Source organism: Poecilia reticulata, chromosome 1 (assembly GCF_904066995.2).
Source record: "Poecilia reticulata chromosome 1, P_reticulata-male-v2, whole genome shotgun sequence".
NCBI classification, from domain to species: domain Eukaryota; kingdom Metazoa; phylum Chordata; class Actinopteri; order Cyprinodontiformes; family Poeciliidae; genus Poecilia; species Poecilia reticulata.
In genome coordinates this window covers 16,927,032-16,949,176 of record NC_088830.1, presented here as the reverse complement: position 1 = coordinate 16,949,176, position 22,145 = coordinate 16,927,032, and the positions used below count along the sequence as shown (strand labels likewise).

At 40.3% G+C, this 22,145-nt stretch overlaps 1 protein-coding gene across 3 annotated transcripts in view; it reads right to left on the bottom strand.

The window, feature by feature from the left end:
* Positions 1-6,436: 6,436 nt before the first annotated feature.
* The window catches only part of LOC103463659 (E3 SUMO-protein ligase CBX4), an 87,810-nt gene continuing 72,101 nt past the window's right edge, over positions 6,437-22,145 (bottom strand). For 2 of the 3 annotated variants that reach the window (XM_008407169.3, XM_081607349.1), the window contains 5 exons: positions 13,380-13,763; positions 13,130-13,173; positions 12,560-12,625; positions 10,293-10,359; positions 6,437-8,842 (listed from right to left, as the gene is read on the bottom strand). In XM_008407169.3, coding sequence (XP_008405391.2) covers positions 7,397-8,842; positions 10,293-10,359; positions 12,560-12,625; positions 13,130-13,173; positions 13,380-13,448 — 1,692 coding nt within the window. In that variant the 5' untranslated portion in view covers positions 13,449-13,763 and the 3' untranslated portion in view covers positions 6,437-7,396. Of the gene's footprint in view, positions 8,843-10,292; positions 10,360-12,559; positions 12,626-13,129; positions 13,174-13,379; positions 13,764-17,012; positions 17,488-22,145 lie in introns of those variants that run through there. The other variant, XM_017307694.2, reaches the window with a different exon arrangement.

The window sequence follows — 22,145 nt, the reverse complement described above, 5'->3', positions numbered from 1 at the left end:
ACGCCAACAATGAAAATAAATAAATTAATTAATTAATTAGTTAATTAATAAAAAGAAAAATAAAGGGAAAAAGTCAATAACCATGGACGTGACGGTATTGCAAAAAAAACAACAACAAAAAAAACAAGCAAACAAAAACAACAACAAAAACATAACAAAACAAACAGGCAAAAAAAAAAACAACAAACAAACAGAATACGTGTTAAATGAAAATGTTAGACATTTTGACAGTACGAACCCATTAATATATTTAGTTTAGAAGATTAATTATCTGTCTGGCTTAACCGCAGTACTCCTGGAAATATGTTTGGAAAAGTAACCTATTGTGCAATATTTGCATCTTTATTATTATCATTAATTTTTGCATTTACTATGTACAAACCATTTTATATCTAAACATCTGTCATTAGTAAGTTAGGGCATGAAAGCTTTGGTCTAAATTCCACAAATGATACTATTCGGCACTTTTGGTTGAAAGAAAGAAAGAAAGAAAGAAAGAAAGAAAGAAAGAAAGAAAGAAAGAAAGAAAGAAAGAAAGAAAGAAAGAAAGAAAGAAAGAAAGAAAGAAAGAAAGAAAGAAAGAAAGAGAAAGAAAGAAAGGAAGAAAGAAAGAAAATATTACCGAATAACATACATTTTAAAATAAATTATTTCAGTCATTTAAAATAAAAATTAGATAGGTAAAAAGCTTGATTCTAAAATTAGAATGAAATGTTTTCGGTTGATTATCTGTCCTGTAGCCCATGCATAACTAACATAATAAAATTAAACAATACTTGACAAAAAGTGGCAACGGTTGTTTAAGTTTCCCAGGTCATTCTGTATTACCGAATTTTGGAGAGGCATATTAAATGTTCTCACATTTGGCTGCCTACAAATTTCTTAAAAAAAAATTTAAAAAAAAAGGAATAGAGTCGGATTTAAGTAAAATATTTTAGCCCTTTTTCCTTCTGGCATTTTCATTTAGCTATTATTTTTATTTTATTTTCTGTTGAATAAACATGAGCGGGGACTTTTATAAATCAAACTTCAATCATAGCAATACAAAACTTAATTACTTTTCCTCAATTTCCTCCAAGAAATAGGCATGGCGTATGGCAATAATAATAATAATAATAATAATAATAATAATAATAATAATAATAATAATAATAATAACAACAACTTATTTTAGTATGTTTTTTTCCCTGTTCTACCACTTTTGTTCTGCATTTAACTCCAAATTATTATATATGATACGCATCCAAAGTCCGTGGATGTGACCCACTGTGGTCTGACTTGATCGAATGTAAACCGTGACACATGACAGCAGGTGCTTCAGACATTCACACGTTTCCACCATTTATTTGAAGCGAAAGCTCACGTGGAGGAACTCCAGCGTTATGATTCATTCCGTAAAGGCCTTATGCTGCGAACAAGCAGCTGAACTAAGTTCGCTATGAATGTGCCATGATGTCTTTGATTTCTACCAAAATAAATAGTCATGGTTTTGCGGAATAAATGATCTACGGAGACGAACATTTAGTCTTAGCACCGGATCCAAAAGAAGCTGCTGATGTATGTGATCACATTATTTCTTTGTTGCGTTCTCTGCCAGATGATGTTTGCAGACTGAAACAAACCACGCACTATGTTAAATACGACCAAACTGAGCGCTAAAGCTTATATGTTTTTATTATTATTAATATTATTATCGTGCCTCTGCTCAGACAAATATGGACACGCTAAAACGCTTAATCAATGTTTTTATTTTTTATTTTTAATGAATTTCTCATTGTTGGCAAAACAAATAAAACTGCAATCCAATTACGACAGCTATTATCTAAGCGTCTGATTGGTTGATGTTCCTAAATAATTACCAGGGATGCTGAAGTCCTTTCAGGCCTAACTGCCCAGTGATATTGACCCTGATCAGAACTCAAAATCGAAATACGAAAATTCGGAATGTTGTCCCACATAAATCGTTTTCTTTATTGCGCTTGTGGTGTTTATTGAATGGAAGCCTTTGGATTCACCATCTACTTATGATATGGCTAAAAACAGTAATATTATTTCTGATTTTCGGTCATGCAGTTGTCAGAGTTTATTGCAAAACGCGTCAACGGGAAATGAGGCTAATTTGATAGATTAAGCCACGTTAAGGATTTCTCACAGGTAAGCGCGTTAGAGCGTCCAGTTTATCCAAACCTGTTTACAGCCTAAAATATATATATATATATATATATATATATATATATATATATATATATATATATATATATATATATATATATATATATATTTTTTTTTTTTTTAAAAATCTGCTGCTCAGCTGGATTTTTTGCGGTCTTAGTTAAAAATCTGTGCCTCAAACCCAACAAGTAAATTTCCCTTAAAATCTAATCACGAAAAAACAAAAATAAAACCTGAGACAAAACCATTTTTAACCAAAAAAATTTTTTTTTCTCAAATATAATTTGCGTCACGAATGTACGAAAACGGAGTGCGTTGGAGAGATCGGCACAGGGGAGTGAGACCTCCTGCGCTTTCAGTGAGCACGTCACCGAAATGACATGTTAATTATTTATCTCGACTTTCCGTAAGAAAATGCTGTGTGCAGCTGAATGAACAAAATGTCAGACAGAAAGAGGAAGATGGGCGCAGCTCAGACAGCGGCTGCGATTGGTCTCGGCGCGCCTGCAGTGCAGCACCGCTGCCGCGTTCAAACGCCATTGGCTGGCTTGTATCTGGGCAAAGACGCGCGGGCTGCCGGTGCGCACAGACGGAGGAAAAAAAAAAAAAACGAACAAAAAAAAAAACTGCGCTCACAACCCACGGGTAAAAATATGACCAGGGAAAGAAGTAAACGGAGGTTAACAATTACATTATTGTTCCGAGGAAACCCGTGGCGCCATGAAGTACCACTGACATTGATTTGTAATTTCTTAATTTTATTTCTTGAGAGAAATCCAATCCTAATTTCACGATAGTCTAAAACAAGACAAACAAACAAACAAAACAAACCCCAGCCGGCACCATGGTCTCATTTGCGCCACGCAATGAGATTTAAATGTAAGTGTTTTTCACCTTGGCTGCCAAGAAAGCGGAAAACTTCCACCGCAGGCTGCCAGGTCAGGAAAACAAACGCAAACCGGCCCGCATAAAGAGGGATCAGATCAGAGTAGAAAATGTCACAAACGTAAAATACTAGCAAGCAGAGCCGAGTCAAATTTATTTAGGGCCCTAATCAGGATTTCATTTGGGACCCCCCAATTCCAGTTAACATCATTTACTGAACAAAAAGAACTTTGGGAAGAAGGTTTAATCTGAATAACCTCTTTGGTCTGACAGTCATGCCAGCATTTTTGTGTCTCAATAGAACAGAGAAAGAGACAATAAATGTCTTCATTGATGACACTGTAGGGGCGTTGTTAACAACATGGGACTCCAGCAAACACAGGAGCAGCAACAAAAACTATTAACCCAACAACTTTAAAGCATAGCTGTTAACATATGTATCAGAGTATCAGTGTTTTCCTTTGTATGATTCCACAAATCCAAAATACATTCAAATGTTACATTTTGAAGGATTTAAAAGTAATAATGATGAATTTCCAGCGACTCAGATCTGGAACAGATCTGTGTTCTGCATGAGAGGTTAGGCACTATCTGTTGTCTCATTGTGACCTGAGCTGGGGAAATTTAACAGCAGCCTAGTTCGCATGTTCCTCAGGCCGGCTACACCTCCAACTGCATTGAAGACAGCGGCACAAATCATCACTCGCACCGAAACGATTGTTTTACCTGTCTGCACATCTTAGTGGGCGCATTTTTCCAGGCAGAATGTGCACTCTGCCTGCTTCACTCTCTTATAATGATTTTCTGTAAAGGATCAGAGGCTAAAATGATGTAAAAAATCAAAGATACAGCGTTTAAGTCATGAGAGACTGAGAGAGACAGAGAGAGACAGAGAGAGAGAGAGAGAGAGAGAGAGAGAGAGAGAAAGAGAGAGAGAGAGAGAGAGAGAGAGAGAGAGAGAGAGAGAGAGAGAGAGAGAGAGAGGAATCTCTCTGTCTCTCAATCAACTAATTGATTTTATACAAAACAACTAGTTTTCCAGACGCTTCAAAACATCCCCTTGAGTTCAACAGGTACATCAAACAGATATTTGCGTAAAACGCATTTACTTTGACGCATTCTCAAAACGGTGCAAACGAGTAGAAAAACATATTCGAGAAACACTTTCTAGTTCATTTTCAAGTCTTTAAGAGCCCCTCTTTCATGACCAGAAACGATACGTTTGTTTTTTTTTTTTGTCAGATTATAAATTCTGAATACGAGACCATCGGCGGGCCTCCCTGTCATGCATGTGTAAATTCAGCCTCAGTTGGCAGGAAGGAGCGATGAGATGTGACAACTCCGTTTCTGTCTATATTTATTAGATGACACAAACGTCTTTATTTATGCTGTTATTTCAGAGGGAGAAAGCGAGCTGCGTATTGCGCAAAATCTGCAGCTGCTGAACTATGCGGGAATTTCGTTGCGGGTCCACAAACTGAGAGGCGTTTTTTTTTTTGTTTTTTTTTTGTTGTTTTTTTTACTTGAACAGAAAGTGCACAGAGGAGGAGAGCGAGGACAGCCATTTTCTCTGTCGTTGCTCACATTAATGCGCACGGAGAGCAGTTTCACTGGCAGCGAAGGGAAATGGTCGAGCTGCTGCTGCTTTCTCCCACAGATCACACCCATTGTCCCAACAAACTGCTTCGGTACAAAGAGGCATATCAGTCACCAGATGCTTATAAATGTCTAGCGACCCAGATCGGCGCTTCTTCTTGTTTTTTTTTTTGTTTTTTTTTTTTACAAGATTAGCGCAGAAGAGCGCCCAAGTGCGCTGCGCATCTTACGCTCAATGAGCAACTGCTGCCTGACGCAATTTATACACTAGTCAAATGGCAGACAGTGAAAACAGCTGAGATACTGCTTTGAATGTCTGACACACACACAGAACATGTCGGTCACACTCCTGCGCAGATGTTGACAAAGGCATGACTGAAAGAGCCACTCAGGTCTATATCCAGCTTTGAATCAGGAGTTGCTGACTCATTCACTCTCGTCACAGAATTTACTGACAGGTGGATCTCAAGTTAAGACAATATTATTTGTAAAAAAAAAAAAAAAAGTACAATTCATCAGCCTGCACAAGGAGTGATATTTGTTGAGTATTTTTGAATTTTACTTACAGTTCTTGAAAAATCCAGAATCCAGTTTCTCATAAAAAGAAGACAAAATAAATAAATAAATAAATTCAGACCAATCATTAACAAAACCCCAATATAATTACGGAAATGTTATGACAGTTTTATAGTCTGCACAATCTAGACTGCCGTCTTAACTACTGTCTAGTTATTGACACTTTCCACAAGGAGGGTAAGGAACTGATTGTTCCAAGAGTCTGGAGGGAGGGTGGGCATCAAGGTCCAGCAGTCAGTGATGATTTGAGGAGCCATGTCGTCTGCTGGTGTTGGTGCACGTGAGTTTTCAAGTTCAAAGTCAATGCAGCCATCTTTCATAGAGCAATTCAACAGGCTTTGCAGAGAAAGATGCTGAATCCCAGAGCAGTGGTGTCCACAGTCCATCCTCAAGGGTCAGTATCCCGTTTTAGTTTTTCCCTTAGTTCACCACACCTGAATGAAATGATTGTTTATTAGTAGAACCTCTGCAGAACTTTGACATGCTGAGGAGGTAGCTGGACCATTTCAAGCAGAGCAGAGACATCTACTCTGGCAGACCACAGGGTCTTGAGGACTAGAGCTGTTGTCCCATGTGGAGAATTTATGACGTATTACAGAGGAAATAATGAGAGACACCAGGTGCAGCGATGCAGACAAACTGAAGGCTGCAGCCTGGTCCTCCTTAACACCTCAGCATGATTACCTCCATGCCACGTTGAACTGATGCAGTAATTCAAGCAAAAACAGCCCAGACCAACGGATGCATTGACTCTACAGTAAATGGAAATACTTTGAATTTTCCTTAGCTTTGAACCCGAATTAAAATCAACAGAAAGAAATGTCCATAACGTGTTGGTATGTGTGGAATGAATTGATACAGTAGCTTCACGTTTGGGATGATTTGTTCAAATAATTAACTTTTCAGTTATATTCAAATCTACTAAGTTACAGCTGTGCAACGTAGTACAGACCAGTCCTGCAAAAACCTGATCGGTTTGATGATACTCTTTTCAAAGAAACACTCATGCACCAATGAGTGCATGAGTGTTTCTTGCACTCATTGGTGCAAGAAGAGCAGGTGTAAGTGGCAGAGCAACTTACACCTGCTCTGCCACGTACAGAGCAGGTGTAAGTTTGGCTTCTAAACCACATCACGGTCTGAGGTCACATTAGTTCAAACATTTAGTCACAGAGCCAAGCACTATGGAAGAATGACCACTTACAGATTCTCTTGCAAAACATTTTTATTGCAATTAGCATAATAGGAAACCTGTTTTTAGTCTGCACATACAAGTGCTCACGTTCTCTCAAAGCACCTCAGATCCTCAGAAGGACAAAATGTTGTCTGAAATGGGCTTGTAACACACTTAGAATTGCTGCTGTTTTTTTTTCTCCCAAGTTGATTATGTCTGATGTTCCACTAAAACAAGATCCTATCAGTAGGTTAAACAGACTCTGCAAACTTAATGGAAGTGACTTGTGCTCAGTTTAAGTTCCCAGGGGTTGTGAATGGAGATGAAGTCTTTCAAACAGATCAAACGGTGACCACAAGTGGTCTTCTGTTTCTATGACACAAATTGACAGTGAAGGTGCTTCATTTTTCTGTATCTGCCTGTCTAAACATGCCTAATGGCACCATCAACATCCAAGCAGCACGCATCCTTTTTAAAAATGGTCCATCTCACACTCACACACACACACACACACACACACACACACACACACACACACACACACACACACACACACACACACACACACACACACTCTGACACAGTGTAATGTACCTTGATTTAATATAATTTTCTTTCTTACAAAAACTCCCTTTAAAGCCTACATTTATCTGTAATCCGAAAGTAGACAGGTTGAGTGTACAAATCATATCACATCCATAGAAAAATGAGGACTGTCTACAAAAGTAAGTGCATGTTAGGCTAGAGTTTCATTAATTATTTCATAAAATTTTGCAGCTTGGATTAGGTTTGAAATTTGAAATACCAACAGGTTGGGTTTATACTTCGAAAATATGTAAGAAGAGAACTAAGAGTCTTTTTTTTTTTTTTACCCTTGTGTTTAAATCTTGAGTTTTACAAAATGAAAACAACATCAACGCTTCATTTGTACATTCAGGAATCAGAAAATACAAATATATCATATGTCAGTCCTTCAGGTGGGGTCCGGCTGTGTTATGCCGTTACGTATTCCTTAAAGGTAACGGTGAGGCAGTTGGCAGTAATGTCCGTGATAACTATATTCCCAAGGCAAGCCTGGAAAGAAGGAAACGCCTCGTCTTTCCTTGCTTGGTGGTTGGAGTCAGGCACAATGTCAGCGCTCTCCTCCTCCGACGGATCGTGTGTTTCAGTCTGGCTCTCTGTTTGTGTGTCTGTCTCTGTTCGACTGTCATCTGGTGGATGTGCCGGCTCCTCAGCTCGCGTCTCCGGCTCAGTCTCCACACACACTGAAGACGTGGACCTCGATTTGACTATGCTGAGGTCCATGGGTTCCTCTTGGTCTGCGTAGCCATAGTCGTGCAGCAAAGCAGGACTCTGCTGTTCGTTTCTGTCAACAGCGAGGCTCTGGGAGGGCGAGGAATCTGTGTTGGGAGCGCTGATGCTCCTGCAACTTAAAAACCTCTTACCCAATCCTTGTTCTGCAGCGTCTGTGTCGGAAAGGTGTCGCTTTAGTCCGTGATGGCCGTTCTGGATTCCCGTTTTGTCTGGAACCTCCCTCTCCGAGGGCAGGGGCAGTTCGTCAGGCTTATTTGTCAGCTGTAATGGCTTATCCTGTGGAAGCTGCCCCTCTGCACCTTTGTCCCGTTCCATTGCAGTCCGCTCTGTTTGAGGGGACAGTTCTTTCTCTTTGCAACAATCTGCTTTTATCCCAGAACCAGGAACAGTTGGGTTGTCTTTGGGTTGCTTCGAGAAACCGTTTATGAGGCCGAGCTTTTTGACAAGCTTCATCTTTGCCAGGTGCCTCTCCACGCTGCTTTCTGCTCCTTGCAGAGGCCTTTCAGCGCCTTCAGAATCACTGCTTTTGATTTTAGCGGTCTGCATGCCGTTTTCCATGTACTTGCTCATGACAATGACAATCCGGCCGTTTTTGTTCTTGTTCTTAACAATCTTTAGCTTGCTGCTGCTGACGCCATTGGAGTGCGTTGATGCATCCTCTTTCGGTTTCACTCTCTCCGGCTCCTTCTGTTCTTTAAGGTCGGCTGGAATTTTCTTTAGCTCCATAGTGATGTCTTTTACTTTAGTCAGGCAGCCCGAGTCTTTGTCCCGGACCCACTTTTGCTGCAGCACCGCTGGGAGGTTGTATCCTTTGTTCGACAGCTCAGGAGCCTTGACGTCCCTTGGCTTAGCAAAAACAGCCTCGTGTTGCTTCAGGTCCGGTTGGTAGTGGTGATGCTTCTTGCTGTTGAGCTCATAGAAGAATTTCTTGCCGTTGGACTGCTGCTCGGCATCACACTCCCTGATCAGGGGCTGGTACTGGTGAAGTTTCTTGCTGTTCAACTGGAACTGCTGGGCCTGGGGGCATATCATCTGGATAGAGCTGGATTTCTGACAGCTGTTGCCTTCCAAGGAAGCCTCCTGAAGGTCCGCCAGGATGTTGGACCTCCTGGCAAACGATGGCACCTGCAAAACAATATAACAATTACTCAAACGGCACAATAATCGGATGGATGATTCGAATGGGATTTTTTTTTTTTTTTTTCGAGAGAGATGCACCATGAAGCAAACCTATTGCGTTCATGGTGCTGCTACGGAGAAGCTGAGATAGGAATGTGTGACAGGTTTCTAGTGAGGCCCAAATGAGTGCACAGTTTATTTCAGGGGCCTTGAACCCATCTTCATACAGCCCTCCTGCTGGTCCAGTGTAGCTCTCTGAGCCACCGGCTGGAGATCAGAGTGACATTTCAAAGTGTCTCCTGTGGCTGTGACCTCAGCTTGGAGGAATGTCCCTTGCGGCTTTGTGTATCCTCGCTGACTTTATCCCATGTGTTACCAAAACACCCTCCTGAGAGGAATAAAGACACACCTCTGAGGGGATCCTTTGGCCTTTCTGAAGCCTTGATTGATACATTAAACGAACGATTTGGACCATTTAGTAGCATGTACACATTTGATAATCTGGGGAGTTAATAAACTAAAAACAAAAACTTTGGTTGAACAACGTTTTAAACAAAGTTTCTGCTGGTAACTTTGCTTGCACCTCCCACTACAAAAAGTACTTACATCTCTTTGCATTTTTTTTTTCGCACTAAAACCACAAACATTCCATGTATTTTCTTTGGCTTTTATATGACAGACCAACACAAAGTGGTGCATAATTTTGAAGAGTAAGGAATGGAAAGCCGAGATGGTGTTAATTAAAAAAATAAAAATAAAAACTTGAGAAGTTAGGCATGTGTTTATATTCAGCTAGGCCAAGTCAACATTTTCTTTCAGTAAGACTGCTGCCTTATTGGGTGTCTTTTTTTTTGTCTTGCTACTCTTCCTTTGGGACCGATTTGTGGAGTTCACAACTAACACTTGTCCTGTAAGCAGATTTTCTCCCCTAAGAAGTAGATTCTCTGCCAGAGTTGTCAGTTTTGATCTTTGGTCATGTCTTGGAAGGTTTGCTGCTGTGCCATACTCTATTTTCAAAAGATGGATTGAACAGTGCTTCGTGAGCTGTAAAAAATTAGATAAACTAAACCCTCATTTAAACTCTACCACTGATTTATCCCTCACCATTCAGCTGTTTTTCTTGCCGTTTATGAGGCGGTTTGTTTCACCAAATTTCTCTAACAAACCTCAGAGGCGTTCACAGAACAGATCGATTTAACTTGAGGTTAAACAACAAATGGTCAAACTTAAATGACTAATTAGGTTTCTGAAAATCTGAAAGGAGTCAGTTCACTCTATTTTGTTAAGGGAAAGCAGATCTAAAATGACTGAATATAAGTGCATATTTTTATTTTTAAAGTATTTCAAAAGCCCTTATTTGTATTTCTCCCTTCAACTTAATAGTTTTGCAGTGCTTTGCGTTGGTTTACCAAATAAAATCCCAATTAAATCCGCTGCAGTTTTAGATTTCTCTTACCTGAACCAGAAGGTGCTTCGGCTTGGGTCCTCTCTTGCGGTATCCCATCAGCTGCTCCTGACGTTCCCTGTGGGAGTGGAGACCGGCAGGCAGTCAGTCACTGTTGCATGGCAACAAAAACGTCACGGGTGTCCTCCTCAGGCTCGGCACTGCACTGCTATAACTTGGACTGACACTTCCTTATGCAAATCATCCTCACCCTTCCTCACTTTCTTTGCAGAGAATCAAATGGTTATCTCCCCGGCAGGCTTGTTCTCATCATTACTTTGAAATGAAGGTTAATCTTAAATATCGGCTCAGTCGTGCAAATCCTACTTGAAGGTTAAGGAAATCCCGCCCCGTTAAGAGTTTCCTTAGGTTTCGTCCATCTCAATGGGAGCCTCTCCAAAGGCAGTAACTGAACACCGCAGACAAGAGTGATGTCAGAGTCCTCCCCCGCCCCCATCACGTCTAATTACAATGACGACTCCGTGTATTTTCATAGCCTGGCGTTCAGACGATTTAGCTCCCTGGAGGGATGTGTAATTAGTTTCAATAAAACCCCCCACCCCTTTTTAACAGAGGGCTGGTGATAAATGCAAAAACAGAGGTAGAGTTTGCTCTGCGACGTGTGACCTGTACCTTAAAGGTTGCTGAGGCTGAGAGAAAACCCAGTGACAGTTTAACGCGGCGCACTGTCGAGAAATTCAATTACAAAGTCCTGCAGCGAGAAGACCACACACTCAGGGTGTGATTAGAAAGTCGCAAGTATAAAACTAAGTTTAACGTTTTTTTTTTTTTTTACTTTAAATTTTATTGTAATACTATAATTACAAACATATTATGTTGTCTTGCATGAACATGAGTTTTGCTTTTCTTTTGCAACAGAGGCATGTGAGTTTGGCCTTTGAATGGACTGAATTTGAATCTTGATGAGTGTCTCATGATCCTTAGGAAGTTTTTCCATGCTCAATGTACATCTGATTTGTTTAGACTGGGTCTCATGCTGCACATCCTGTCATGCTATGCTGATGACATTCAACTCTTCACTACTTTTAAACCTGGGCATATCTCAAAATTATCAGTGCTATAAAATGTATTAAAATGTTAAATCTTGCTTTTTAGCTGAGCTGCAGATTTATTTTTGCCTCAGTGATAATTCCCAGGACTTACAGCTTGTTCAAAATGAAACTGTTAAATCTTTTTTGACCAGCTCTTGCAAGTGGACTCTTTGCAGTGGTTTCTCATATTGCGGTTTAAGTTTCTGGTTTGGACCCTCATGTCTTTCTCATCTTTTTTTCCACATTAAGTTATTAATGTAGACTAACCATGGTTTGTTATTTGCCTCTAAAGCAGTGCAAAAACTAAAACATAAGCCAGATATAAGTATTTATCTAAATCAAAGTTCATCATACTGTTCCTATGGTTTAAAGTTCTTTTGAGAAAGTGCCAGGTAACATGTCTGGAGTTCTACCTGGCTGTCTGGGAAATGGAGTCAGCTCTGACCATCATGCACTTTTTCCTTTGCTTATAGGAAAGCTGATTACAGGCTCAACAGAGCAGATAGCCTGACTGATAAACAGGATTACAAACATCAACCATCAGAACTGATCAAGTTACAGACATAGATTTTGATGTGGTAATAAAACTCTTGTAATTTCCTAACTTTCCATTGAATTCAAACCTCTTTCAAAGAATTTGCCATGCATTTTCTGTTTTATGTGTCATAGCTCTTCAAATGTAGAAATGTAAGGTCGGTGCTTAAGAAATATCTAGAACAGAAAAGGCCTAATGGGTTCTTTCTGGTACCAACTCAGAATAAATCCACAACTAATGAACTCAACATGACCTCTGTTGTGGTTCACCCCTGGCATGCCCTGAAGAAGAAGCATGTGAGGGTTTAAGGACCACCAATGTACAATGACCTGACTCTGACTCTCAACTAACAACCAGGTGCCAAAAAGTGTAGCTGCTTAACAAAGTGGCTTCGTTTGTCCAAGTAACCTGACACCACGATAAAGCCTAAAGTAAACACAATGATAAATCCAGTTACTGAACTTTCAGCATCTCTGAATGACAAGCTATGTGGCTCGATCAACAAGGGATGATCCAGGAATCCAAGCTTTAACCAAACACACAGGGCGTTCCAATGGATGGGTGACGGTTAAGGTCAAGTGTACTGACTGGAACAGGAAATGTGTGAAACCACGCACCAATAAACCAGTTTTTTTCTTTTAACTTACTCGTGCCATTACTTGTGAAGCAGGTTTATCCAACTCTGAACTCACCTGTCTTGGAAAGCATCAAGCAGCCTTGGATCCAGGATGTTTTCCTCTGGTTCCCATGTGTTGTATCTGCACAGAAAGGAAACGGGAGATAAAGCAGTTGGGACAAACTGGCCTGTCTGAAAAGGCTGACACTGACAGGCACTGGCTGTCACTAATTCAGCATATAATTTATGAGCCCTCATATCCCTCTTATAGCAGGTCTGTACATGAGTTAACACGCTGAGACACTTGTCCCTCCTCAGTGGATACACGTGTTATAAATCAGGAGCAACTTTTACGCGCTTGGATACAGATCACAAATCCACATCTACGGGCGGTTCTTAAACATCGCCCCCAATTACAGACGCGTCGTTGTCTAATTGGCACACTGGGGATTGCACAGATCGTAAAACCACATCCATCATCGGGGCCAACGAGTCGGGCGCCCAGAAGCAAGCACGCGCAAACCGCCCATCTGCGCGCCCACGCTTGGAAGAATTCTTATATTCTCTAGCTTGCTATTCCTTTATTTTATTTTTTTGTTGTTGTTGATGTGGTCGTGATGTTGATTCCGTTCAGTGGCGGACTCACCTTGGAGACCATCCTCTCCACTTGACCAGATACTCGACCCTCCCCTGTGACAGAAAGAGAGAGAGAGAGCGAGAGAGAGAGAGAAAGAGAGAGAGCAAACGGGATAAGGTTACTTTACTCCGCGCTGCACCGTTACAATTAGAGAAATATATACATAAAAAATAAGGCATAATAAACATGCAGTCTATAATAGCAAAAAAGAGGAGATCAGTCAGTCCCATTTACGCATGCATGTGCGTAAAAAGCGAACCTTTCTGCTGCGCTTCTTCTCGATGCTCTCCACCGCAAATACGTGCTCCCCAGCGGCGGGTAGCTCCATTTTCCAGCGCAAGAGAGGCGACTCTCCGGTTTCTCTTACCGCGGACACCTGATCTATTCTGTCAGGGCTCGCTTTATTATTTCCTTTTTTCCCCCCTCCTGCTTCTTCTCTGATGTGAAGGATCCCCCTCCTCCTCCGCCTCCTCCTGCTTTCGCTGCGACTCTTCCCTCGCTTTGAGCCCTCGGAGACTCTCGCTGTGCAGGCGAGTTGGAGCTGCAGCACGAAAACACTTCATGCAAATAGCCGTGGATGTGACGTTTCACCACGGGGGCGGTGACTGGGGGTGGGGTTTGATCGCTGTGCTGCTTTCGGGGGCTGTGGGGAAAAAGAGAAACCACGAATTCAGACATCTGGCGAGAGAGAAGGTTTAGGCTATGAAAGATTAATTTCTTTAAAGATTTTGCTGTTTTTTTTATTTTTTACGTTTTTAAGTCAAATGAATTTTCTGAATATGGAAATCAGTTCAAGGCCATAAAATATCCACTGGTCAGCAAAAATAATGAACTAAATAAACGAAAAGAAATATAAAGACTGATCTAATTAATCAAAAACGTTCTAGATAGACAGCTAGATAGATACCTAGTTATCTTGTCAGCTAGTCAGATAGATAGATAGATGGATGGATGGATGGATGGATGGATGGATGGATGGATGGATGGATGGATGGATGGATGGATGGATGGATGGATGGATAGATAGATAGAATCTCTGTTATGTAAAGTCAATGACCAATAGCACAAATACAGTATACTACAGGAAGAGCAAACGCTAAAGCTAGCAGCTATTGGTAGCCAGTCCCTGTACTCTAATTGGGCAAATGTTTTGCTGTCTCTCATATCTGTTGTTTTTGTTCTACTGCACATACTGACTAGTAAACCATTGGAAAGTAATATAAGATTTTTCAGTAATATAAGATTTTTCAGTGCTTTAGCTGCTCAAAACTGTTCGCTTTCCTACTATAAATAATAGTTCCAAACAAATTTACAGGGTGTAAACTTAAAGCACTTGCTTTATGTAATAATACAGCCTTATTTAACACAACCAAACCACACAGCAGTTGGTTAGCTATCTGCAATTTAACATCAAAGCCAACTTTTGAAAAAAAAAAAAAAAAACGAACCTCAGAATATAATAATTTTATTTTATTGACCTTTAAATTCTTGTCATAATTGAATGAGATGGTTATTTTTATATGGGTATTAAAGGTAGAAGGAGGTCCATCTGCTTTTAGATGCCAACTTATTTTTACCGGACTGTTGGAGGGTATCTGCTACTTATTCGCAGCGGCTATTGGGAGAGAGACACAGACATACTGAGACCACAGGGCAACTTAGAGACACCAGTAAACCTAAATGTTGTTTTTGGACTGTAAGAGAGAGCTGGAATACCCAGAGAGAACCAATGTAGAAGCAGGGAGAACATGCAAACTCCATGGAAAAAGACTCTGGCTGGATTTGAACTCATGACCTGCTAAGGCAACATTGCTACCAACACTGACAGAGTAATGGTCTGACACAAACGAAAAGCTACGTAAAAAGCAAGAATGCTATAGAGGTTTATGTGTACACTGTTTTATTGCCTTCTCTCTCTGCCTAGAAAAACTTTACATATTCGGTTCTCAGTGCCCGTTTCACACAGGAAGATAATTAAAGGTGTGAAGCCTCAATTACTTCTGTAAACAACGATAAGCTTTTGTGTAAATGTGACAGCAGTTCAAAGGTTTATAAAATAGTCATCGCATTAATTCTGAAGGTTTTTGGCCTTAGCTCTTTTAAATTAGACAATAGCTTCATCCTCCATGAACCAGCTAGCCTGGCTGAGTGAAAATGCAGAGTTTTCTATGCAAGTAGAATATTAACTTCTTAAATACTTTCATCTGAAAGTCACTATTAGTAATTGTCTTGTGCCCGTCAAATACAACAGTAATAGACTAAAGGGTGTTTCAGGCTACAAGTCTTCATTCTTTCACAGTTCTTATTTATAGAAGCAACTGTTGAATCCAAGATCACAACATGCACAAGTTTGATAAAATACGATCCAAGAACAGACCCTGAAGGCAGCACCTGTCCTTGCTCTGTGGCTGGATGTGGAGCTGTGGACAGTGCGATGAATGGTGACTGTATTATTCTTAAATGCACTTCTCACCTGCTTTTATTTAGGCCTCTTTATTTAATTGGTTATTCTGAGTTAGGTCACGTCAAAACATTGGATCCGTCTGACATACTTTTATTATTTAAATCCCAAATCGTTCATAGTGATCTCAGGTTCTTTTCCTATCTGAAAAATAAACTTTATAGTCACAAACGTGGGGTCATTCTACATGAGTGTTGAGGACAGGCCCAAGGCCATGGTGGGTGTTTGACATTGATTGATTGGAGGCCTTCTCTGTTCCTGGTCTAATCCCAGAAAAACAGAGAAACATGCTCCCATCTGAAGCTCTGCGGTGTGGATAACACGGTGATAATGCGGCATAAATCCTCGGTCCGGCCGCAGCCCGGGAGATGCGCATTACAATGAACACATTTCCATATCCTCTATAAGTCAAGGTCACACAAAGACAAAGCACCGCGCATGGTGGGGATTTTCTTGTAGATTTTCTCCGCGGTTAAAGTCAAGCTCCCGCTTTGGTAATAGTCGATAGAGGTCATCATTGTCTGCGTTTTTCGGGGACCAAAGGACACAAACACGCAACTGAAATAAGCACACAATTGGGGTAATTATAGGTCAGAGTCACTTATCTTTAACTGATTTCTACCTGTGACTTTGACTCTCTCGGAGCTGTTCCAGGGTCTTGTTCTGTTGTGCATCTAAAAATGGATGAGCGCCATGTAAGTAGGCTTTGAGCATGAAAACAAACGGAGCTGCCTGGCATTGTTTCATACAGACAAAACCAAATTAAATTCAGCACTGAACGGGTTAAAACGCACACGGCTCCCTGCAGGCTGTAGTTGCTCGGCCTATAGCAGAAAGGCACGACTGTCTTTCCTTATAAGGCAAGGGGCGCAAAGCGGCGGCGAAATATCACCAGAAACGAGCGGCCGCGGCGCAATCCCGCTCGATTATTCGCGCAATAAAAACCAGCGCTGAAGGGCGCATTTAGTTTAAAAACACGTGAGATCCGTTCAAGGTACCCCGGCGCTCGTGCGCGGCGGTCGCAGCGCGCGCTCTGAGTGGCGGGTACACATGCGGCGTCCGCTTATTTCAGCTGCGTCACTCCTAAATTGGAGATGAACAGAGGACACATGGGCATTAATTTGGCAAAAAGGGTAAACTGGAAGCGCCGCAGCCCTTCCAGGAACTACGCAGTTTGTAACAGCGGTCAGGTTTCTTAAACTCCTCCCCCCCTCTGATCCCTTCATCTTTATCATAATGGTCTTAAAACCCACGGTGATCACATACATCATATTTTAATTCGATATCCCAGCAGAGCCACGACGTCTCGTGAGCCCAAACGGCTCACGCGGCGAGTTTATAGAGGCAGAAATGAGGCACGTGCACTGGGCACGGATGGGATTTGATGTCCACACGTGCGTGCGTGCGTGCGTGCTCTCAAGGAGAATTTACCTGAGCCGCGGCGTGAGCTCGGTCGGTTCTGTGGCTCAGCTCAGAGCCGGTCGGCTTCTCTCCAGCGGAGTCCTGCCACATTTCTTCTGTGTGACATCTTTTGCGTCAGATCAAGCAGAACGGGTTTGGATAATTGGGGAAAAACTGATCAATGAATCACTTCAGGTGACGCACAGAGACCAACAAACACGTCTGGTGTCTTTTGAACTAACAGTTGTCTAAATATCAAATAAGAACATAACGAATCAAACAGATTTTAGGCAGGGGGAAGTGAGAGGTGCAGCTACAAAATCATCAAGTTCTATTTGAATGACAGCCCTTTTCTTAAATCTCAGTTATTACATCCAGTCACTGAATTACTTTACTTCTCACCCTTTAACCATTAGGTTATGATTTGCCTTCAAACTTTAGCCGAACCTTCTTCTTTAGGTGAACAAATAATGCATCTAAACCCCACGCAATGAAACAGGATGTGGAGATTAGAATATATTCACCTGTGTTTCATACATCACATCATAAAAGCAAAATAAAAGGTAAAAAGCACCCTAGCAAAAAGCATCACATAGAAAACAAAACGATCACATCTCTTAGGGATGCAGCTTATATAGGTACAGATGCTTGTTCCAGGAACTGCAGAAGCTTGAAGTATATTTTCCATCACTTTGGGCTATCTTAGTTAAAATCCAAACATCATATATTTTTTGGTCAAGAAAATAAAACATGTAACCGTCTCTGCAAAGGTCCATTTTAAATCATTTAATAATCCAAGACAAACATTTGGCTTGAACTTGTTCATCTTGGAGGCTGAAGGAAAGCTGGAACAAAAAGCCACCAGGATTTTTATTTGTCAGACTTTACAGTAATTACACCTTATTTATTGTGACTTAATGACAGGAGAAGAAATGAAAAAAAAACAAACAAAAAAACAAAAACACATAATCTTGAATCAAATCCACGCACAGCCCAGAGTGATTATCAAAGTCCACATGAGCTGATGTTCATGAACTAACGCCAGCGAATCCTGGGCTCTGATTACGCTGCTGCATTGTGTGAGAGGGAGAACATCTGATTATGACATGAACATTTTCTACGCGACACAAACAAAGCTGTTCCTGCATCTCGATCGCTACAAATCCGATCACATGTGCAGATACATGTTGGAATGATGTGTTTTCTCTAAAGGATATCAAATAATGAGTAAAACTAGAGGAGTTCACAGAAATCAGACAATTCCTTTATTTATTTGTTTTCTAATGACTCACATATTTACAGACGGAATATATCAAGACCAGAAAGAAAATAATTGCAAACTTCATCAGTGAGACAGTTTTTGTAACACTAAAAAATGCAAACATACTTTCATTATATTTTCACTGAAATTTCCGGGTCTGTTGCTTGACGAAGTGACAGCCTGAAGTTTCAGTGCATTGCAGTTGTTGCCGTTCGTGACCCGACTTCCCAAACTGTCACCACTCTTTTTTTCACTGCCTCAGCTGGGACTCAAAGCAGCTTGTCTTTTACAAAGACGAATCGAGTGAGTCACTACTCACTGCACAGGTTTTTTTTATTTATTTATTTTTTTTTTTACAGGATTTAAAAAAACAGCTCACTAACATTTTTATGATGGCTTCAGTAGCGTAAAGTGGAGGGTGAGACAAAGGAGGCAGTCTTTAAAGTGTTGTAAAGCCAACACGCTGTTCAGATGGCTTAAGAATTGGGAGCAGCCCATGTCATTTGACCTTTCGCTGTGACGTCGTCTTTGAAATGTAAACTGGTTTGTAAAAGCGCGATTTACTCAGAAATGTCAAAAAATTTCATTAAAAAAAATGTAATCAAAATGACAGAAATTAAAGCAAGTGCTCTGCATGAAAATGACGTGTCTTTCTTAGAGCACATCATGAACACTTTTTAAAATTGTTCCACTTGAAGTTGATCTGCGTTCAGAAATTAAGAGCAACAAGTTCCTATCAGAGAATCTGCTTTCTGCGAATTCTCTCAACGTTTTATAGCTTTTTAAAAACAATCTCTTTATTTCATAGTGGATTAGCTAAATACCTGGAAATCAAATCACTCATACAGTTTCTAAGCAGACTGTGCATCTCAAGAGAAGTGCTTCATTTTAAAATGTGTCTATTTATACCCAATGCTACAGACACTATTCTGAGAAATCTATTATGAAAGTTCTTGCTTTGGAGACAATAAATAAGGGAAAGAGTTTCTACATAACCTTAACCTTTAATGATAGTTAAAGGTTTCAGTGAGGTAAAACATTTCTGCACTTTAAGACTATATAATACATTTAGTTTCACCGGTGCAGCAACAACTGAACTTGGCATAAAGAAATGTGCAGCTTTACTTCTCCTTCTGTATTTTTATGTGACAAGGAAGAGCAGAGACATTATTTTGTTATTTTAGTATAATTTGTTTTTGCTTAGCACATGTTGTGGACCTATGATGGTCCTGATATATTGAAAAAAATCTGGTTTGATGTCTGAAAAACTATTAGATAAATTTGTTGTATAGAGAATTTAGAAAAACAATCCAGCTGTTAGTATCGTTATTCAGAGGGAAAAAACTCCACCCAAAGAAATCTTTTAAAACTAAATTTTCATATTCCAATAAACATACCCAAACATTTTTTTCTCAAGTAGAGTTTATTGTTTAAAGTTGCTTATAAAGTGCTTAATTAGTTTTAATTGTCACTCATGACTTTCTGTTTCCCTGGGGTATAAACATCCCGTCACACACAGGCTAATTCATGTTGCCACTCTTAAAAATCACAAAAAAACGTAAACATATGTGGCAAATGTGTGTTAAACTTTCTAAGCTGCTGCACAAAAACATCTAGTCACTACAGTTTGTTCACGCAGAGCAAAAGTGTAAAAAAAAAAGAGGTAAGCATGACAAACTACATTTGAGGAAGACATGTTTATCTTCCGGTAACTCTTAAAATCTGACATTGTTCCTTTATGACAGTCTATCGGTTTGTTAAAATGACTAAGTGACGAGTATAATCCCCTCAAAAGACACTGGAATTCATCACAGAAAAAAAACAAAACAAGGACTAGTGACGTGCACCATAACTTCCTCAAATTTCAAAAAACCCTTTGTCCTTTAAGCATTGTGTGCCGCTTTCAGCATCCTATGTACTAAATCTTGCAGATACTTGCAGTAGCATTATGGTTCAACCTGAAAGGCCCACTAAAGCTTCCTGACTCACGTGAGCACCTCCTGCTTGGTGCCCTGTGTTCACCAGTAATCCGACAGCCACCCATCTGCTTCACCCTCCTCTCAGTTAATCTCTCTTTCAAACATTCGTAAAAAAAAAAAAAAAAAAGAAAAAAAAGAGCAAATAAACGTCATCCATTGGATCCTGTGCCTTAACCTTCACTGTCTGACCTTACAGCTTCCTGTTAAAATATTTTGAATGGCTATGAATGTCATTAACACTTGTTTTTTTCTTTTTTTTTTTGGAGTGGCATCTTTTGCAGTCCCGTTGACTCATCACCACAAAGTATTTTACCGTCGCGTGGTAAAGTCCCAGCGGTTGAGCTTTTTTAAATAGACTTGCTTCTGCAGCATGTGAATAAAGTTAGGCAAGTTTTGAGACTTTCAGTTTGATCTCTCTGAATTCACGAATGCCGATAACGCACACGACAATAACGGGGTTTATGACGGCACCGTCTTGAAGTCTCAAACTGTCTACGGCTGTAAAAAGAGAACGGACTGCATCCTTGACGTAAAACACGTTTCCAACGTGTGTCTCGGATGTGAAACACATGATTGGCGACACGGAAAAAAAAAAGTGCTGTGATCGCCTTTGCTACGTCTTTATGGGAAATGTTTGTGAGCTCCCTGGTGGTAAACAGGTGAGTTTATGGCAGGACTAGCAGTCAGACTGCAGAGGTGACAAGGGCTGTTGCAAGCACGACCATTACGAGGTGAAATAAATGCTTTCTTATGCACCCATGTCACATTTTTTATGTCTGTCAGAATAAATCCTCCGACGAAGTATGAAGATTGCCTTCAATCGACAACCAGTCGAAGAAAATGATCTTCTTGCATGTTTAGTTTGATCTGTAACCCATTTTTTCTTTATGTTTGAACAAAATGAAGGGAAGATGATTTGTCTGCAGCTGGTGTCTGAGCACGTTTACCACCACTTTAACTTCCCCTTTATGCACCACACATGTGGTGTAGCCTTAGCTTAACCACATGTTGTGAAAAGTGTAACTGCAGACAGGCTACATCTTTCTGACTAGAGTTTGAGTGGCATGACATGTTCTCTGAATAACATTTGACATTTGCGCCATACTGTAAAGTGGTTAAACCCTATGAAGTAAAATACGGATTGATTATGTGTTGAAAAGTGAGACTAACTCAATCAATCACTGCACTGCTAATTTAAGCAGACAATTGTGGGGAGAAAACACGATTGCTGGTGCACACCTGGGCACATCTGAGTAACAATGCTGATCAGAACTTGCAACTTTTACTTGAACAATGCCAGAGTTGTGCTTTAAACACCAGTTTTTCTTTTTCTTTTTTGTGAGCAACAGTCGTTTAATTGCAAACAGGCTAATCTTGCCATTGATCTATTTTAAATGAATTGGTTGTGTGCTGGGTTGTTTTGCTCAAAGCTGCTGGTCTCAAACAACAATTCTCCCGATTTTCTCCTTCTCACGAGAAAGAAACATCACATAAATGTTTAATTCATAAATTCTAAGTCGAGCTGAACTTTTCTATCACTTGTATATTTTTGGGTGTCCAAAGTGTGGCGCTCCAAATATGACCTCATTTCCCCCCTCCCCCCCGCCGTATTCGGTAGTGTTCTCGGCTGCCAAATACTTGCTTTTTTTATTTGACCATTTTTAACATAATTCTCAATTAATATGACCACTGTGAACTTAAGAACTGAAAAGGAAAAGTTTCAAAAATGATATTTTTAGCCCTTTAAGTGAATTTTTCCATTTGACATGTTGCAGCAAACAAACTGCAGAGAATCTACGTTCCAGCTGCAGTGCAGGAGGTTTCCATCATTGCATATTAGGATTGACGAAACAGTGCTGAGGTGAACTCACGCACGCACGGATTCATCTTGGTAGAAGTTATCAAAGCCGAATGTAATCTGCA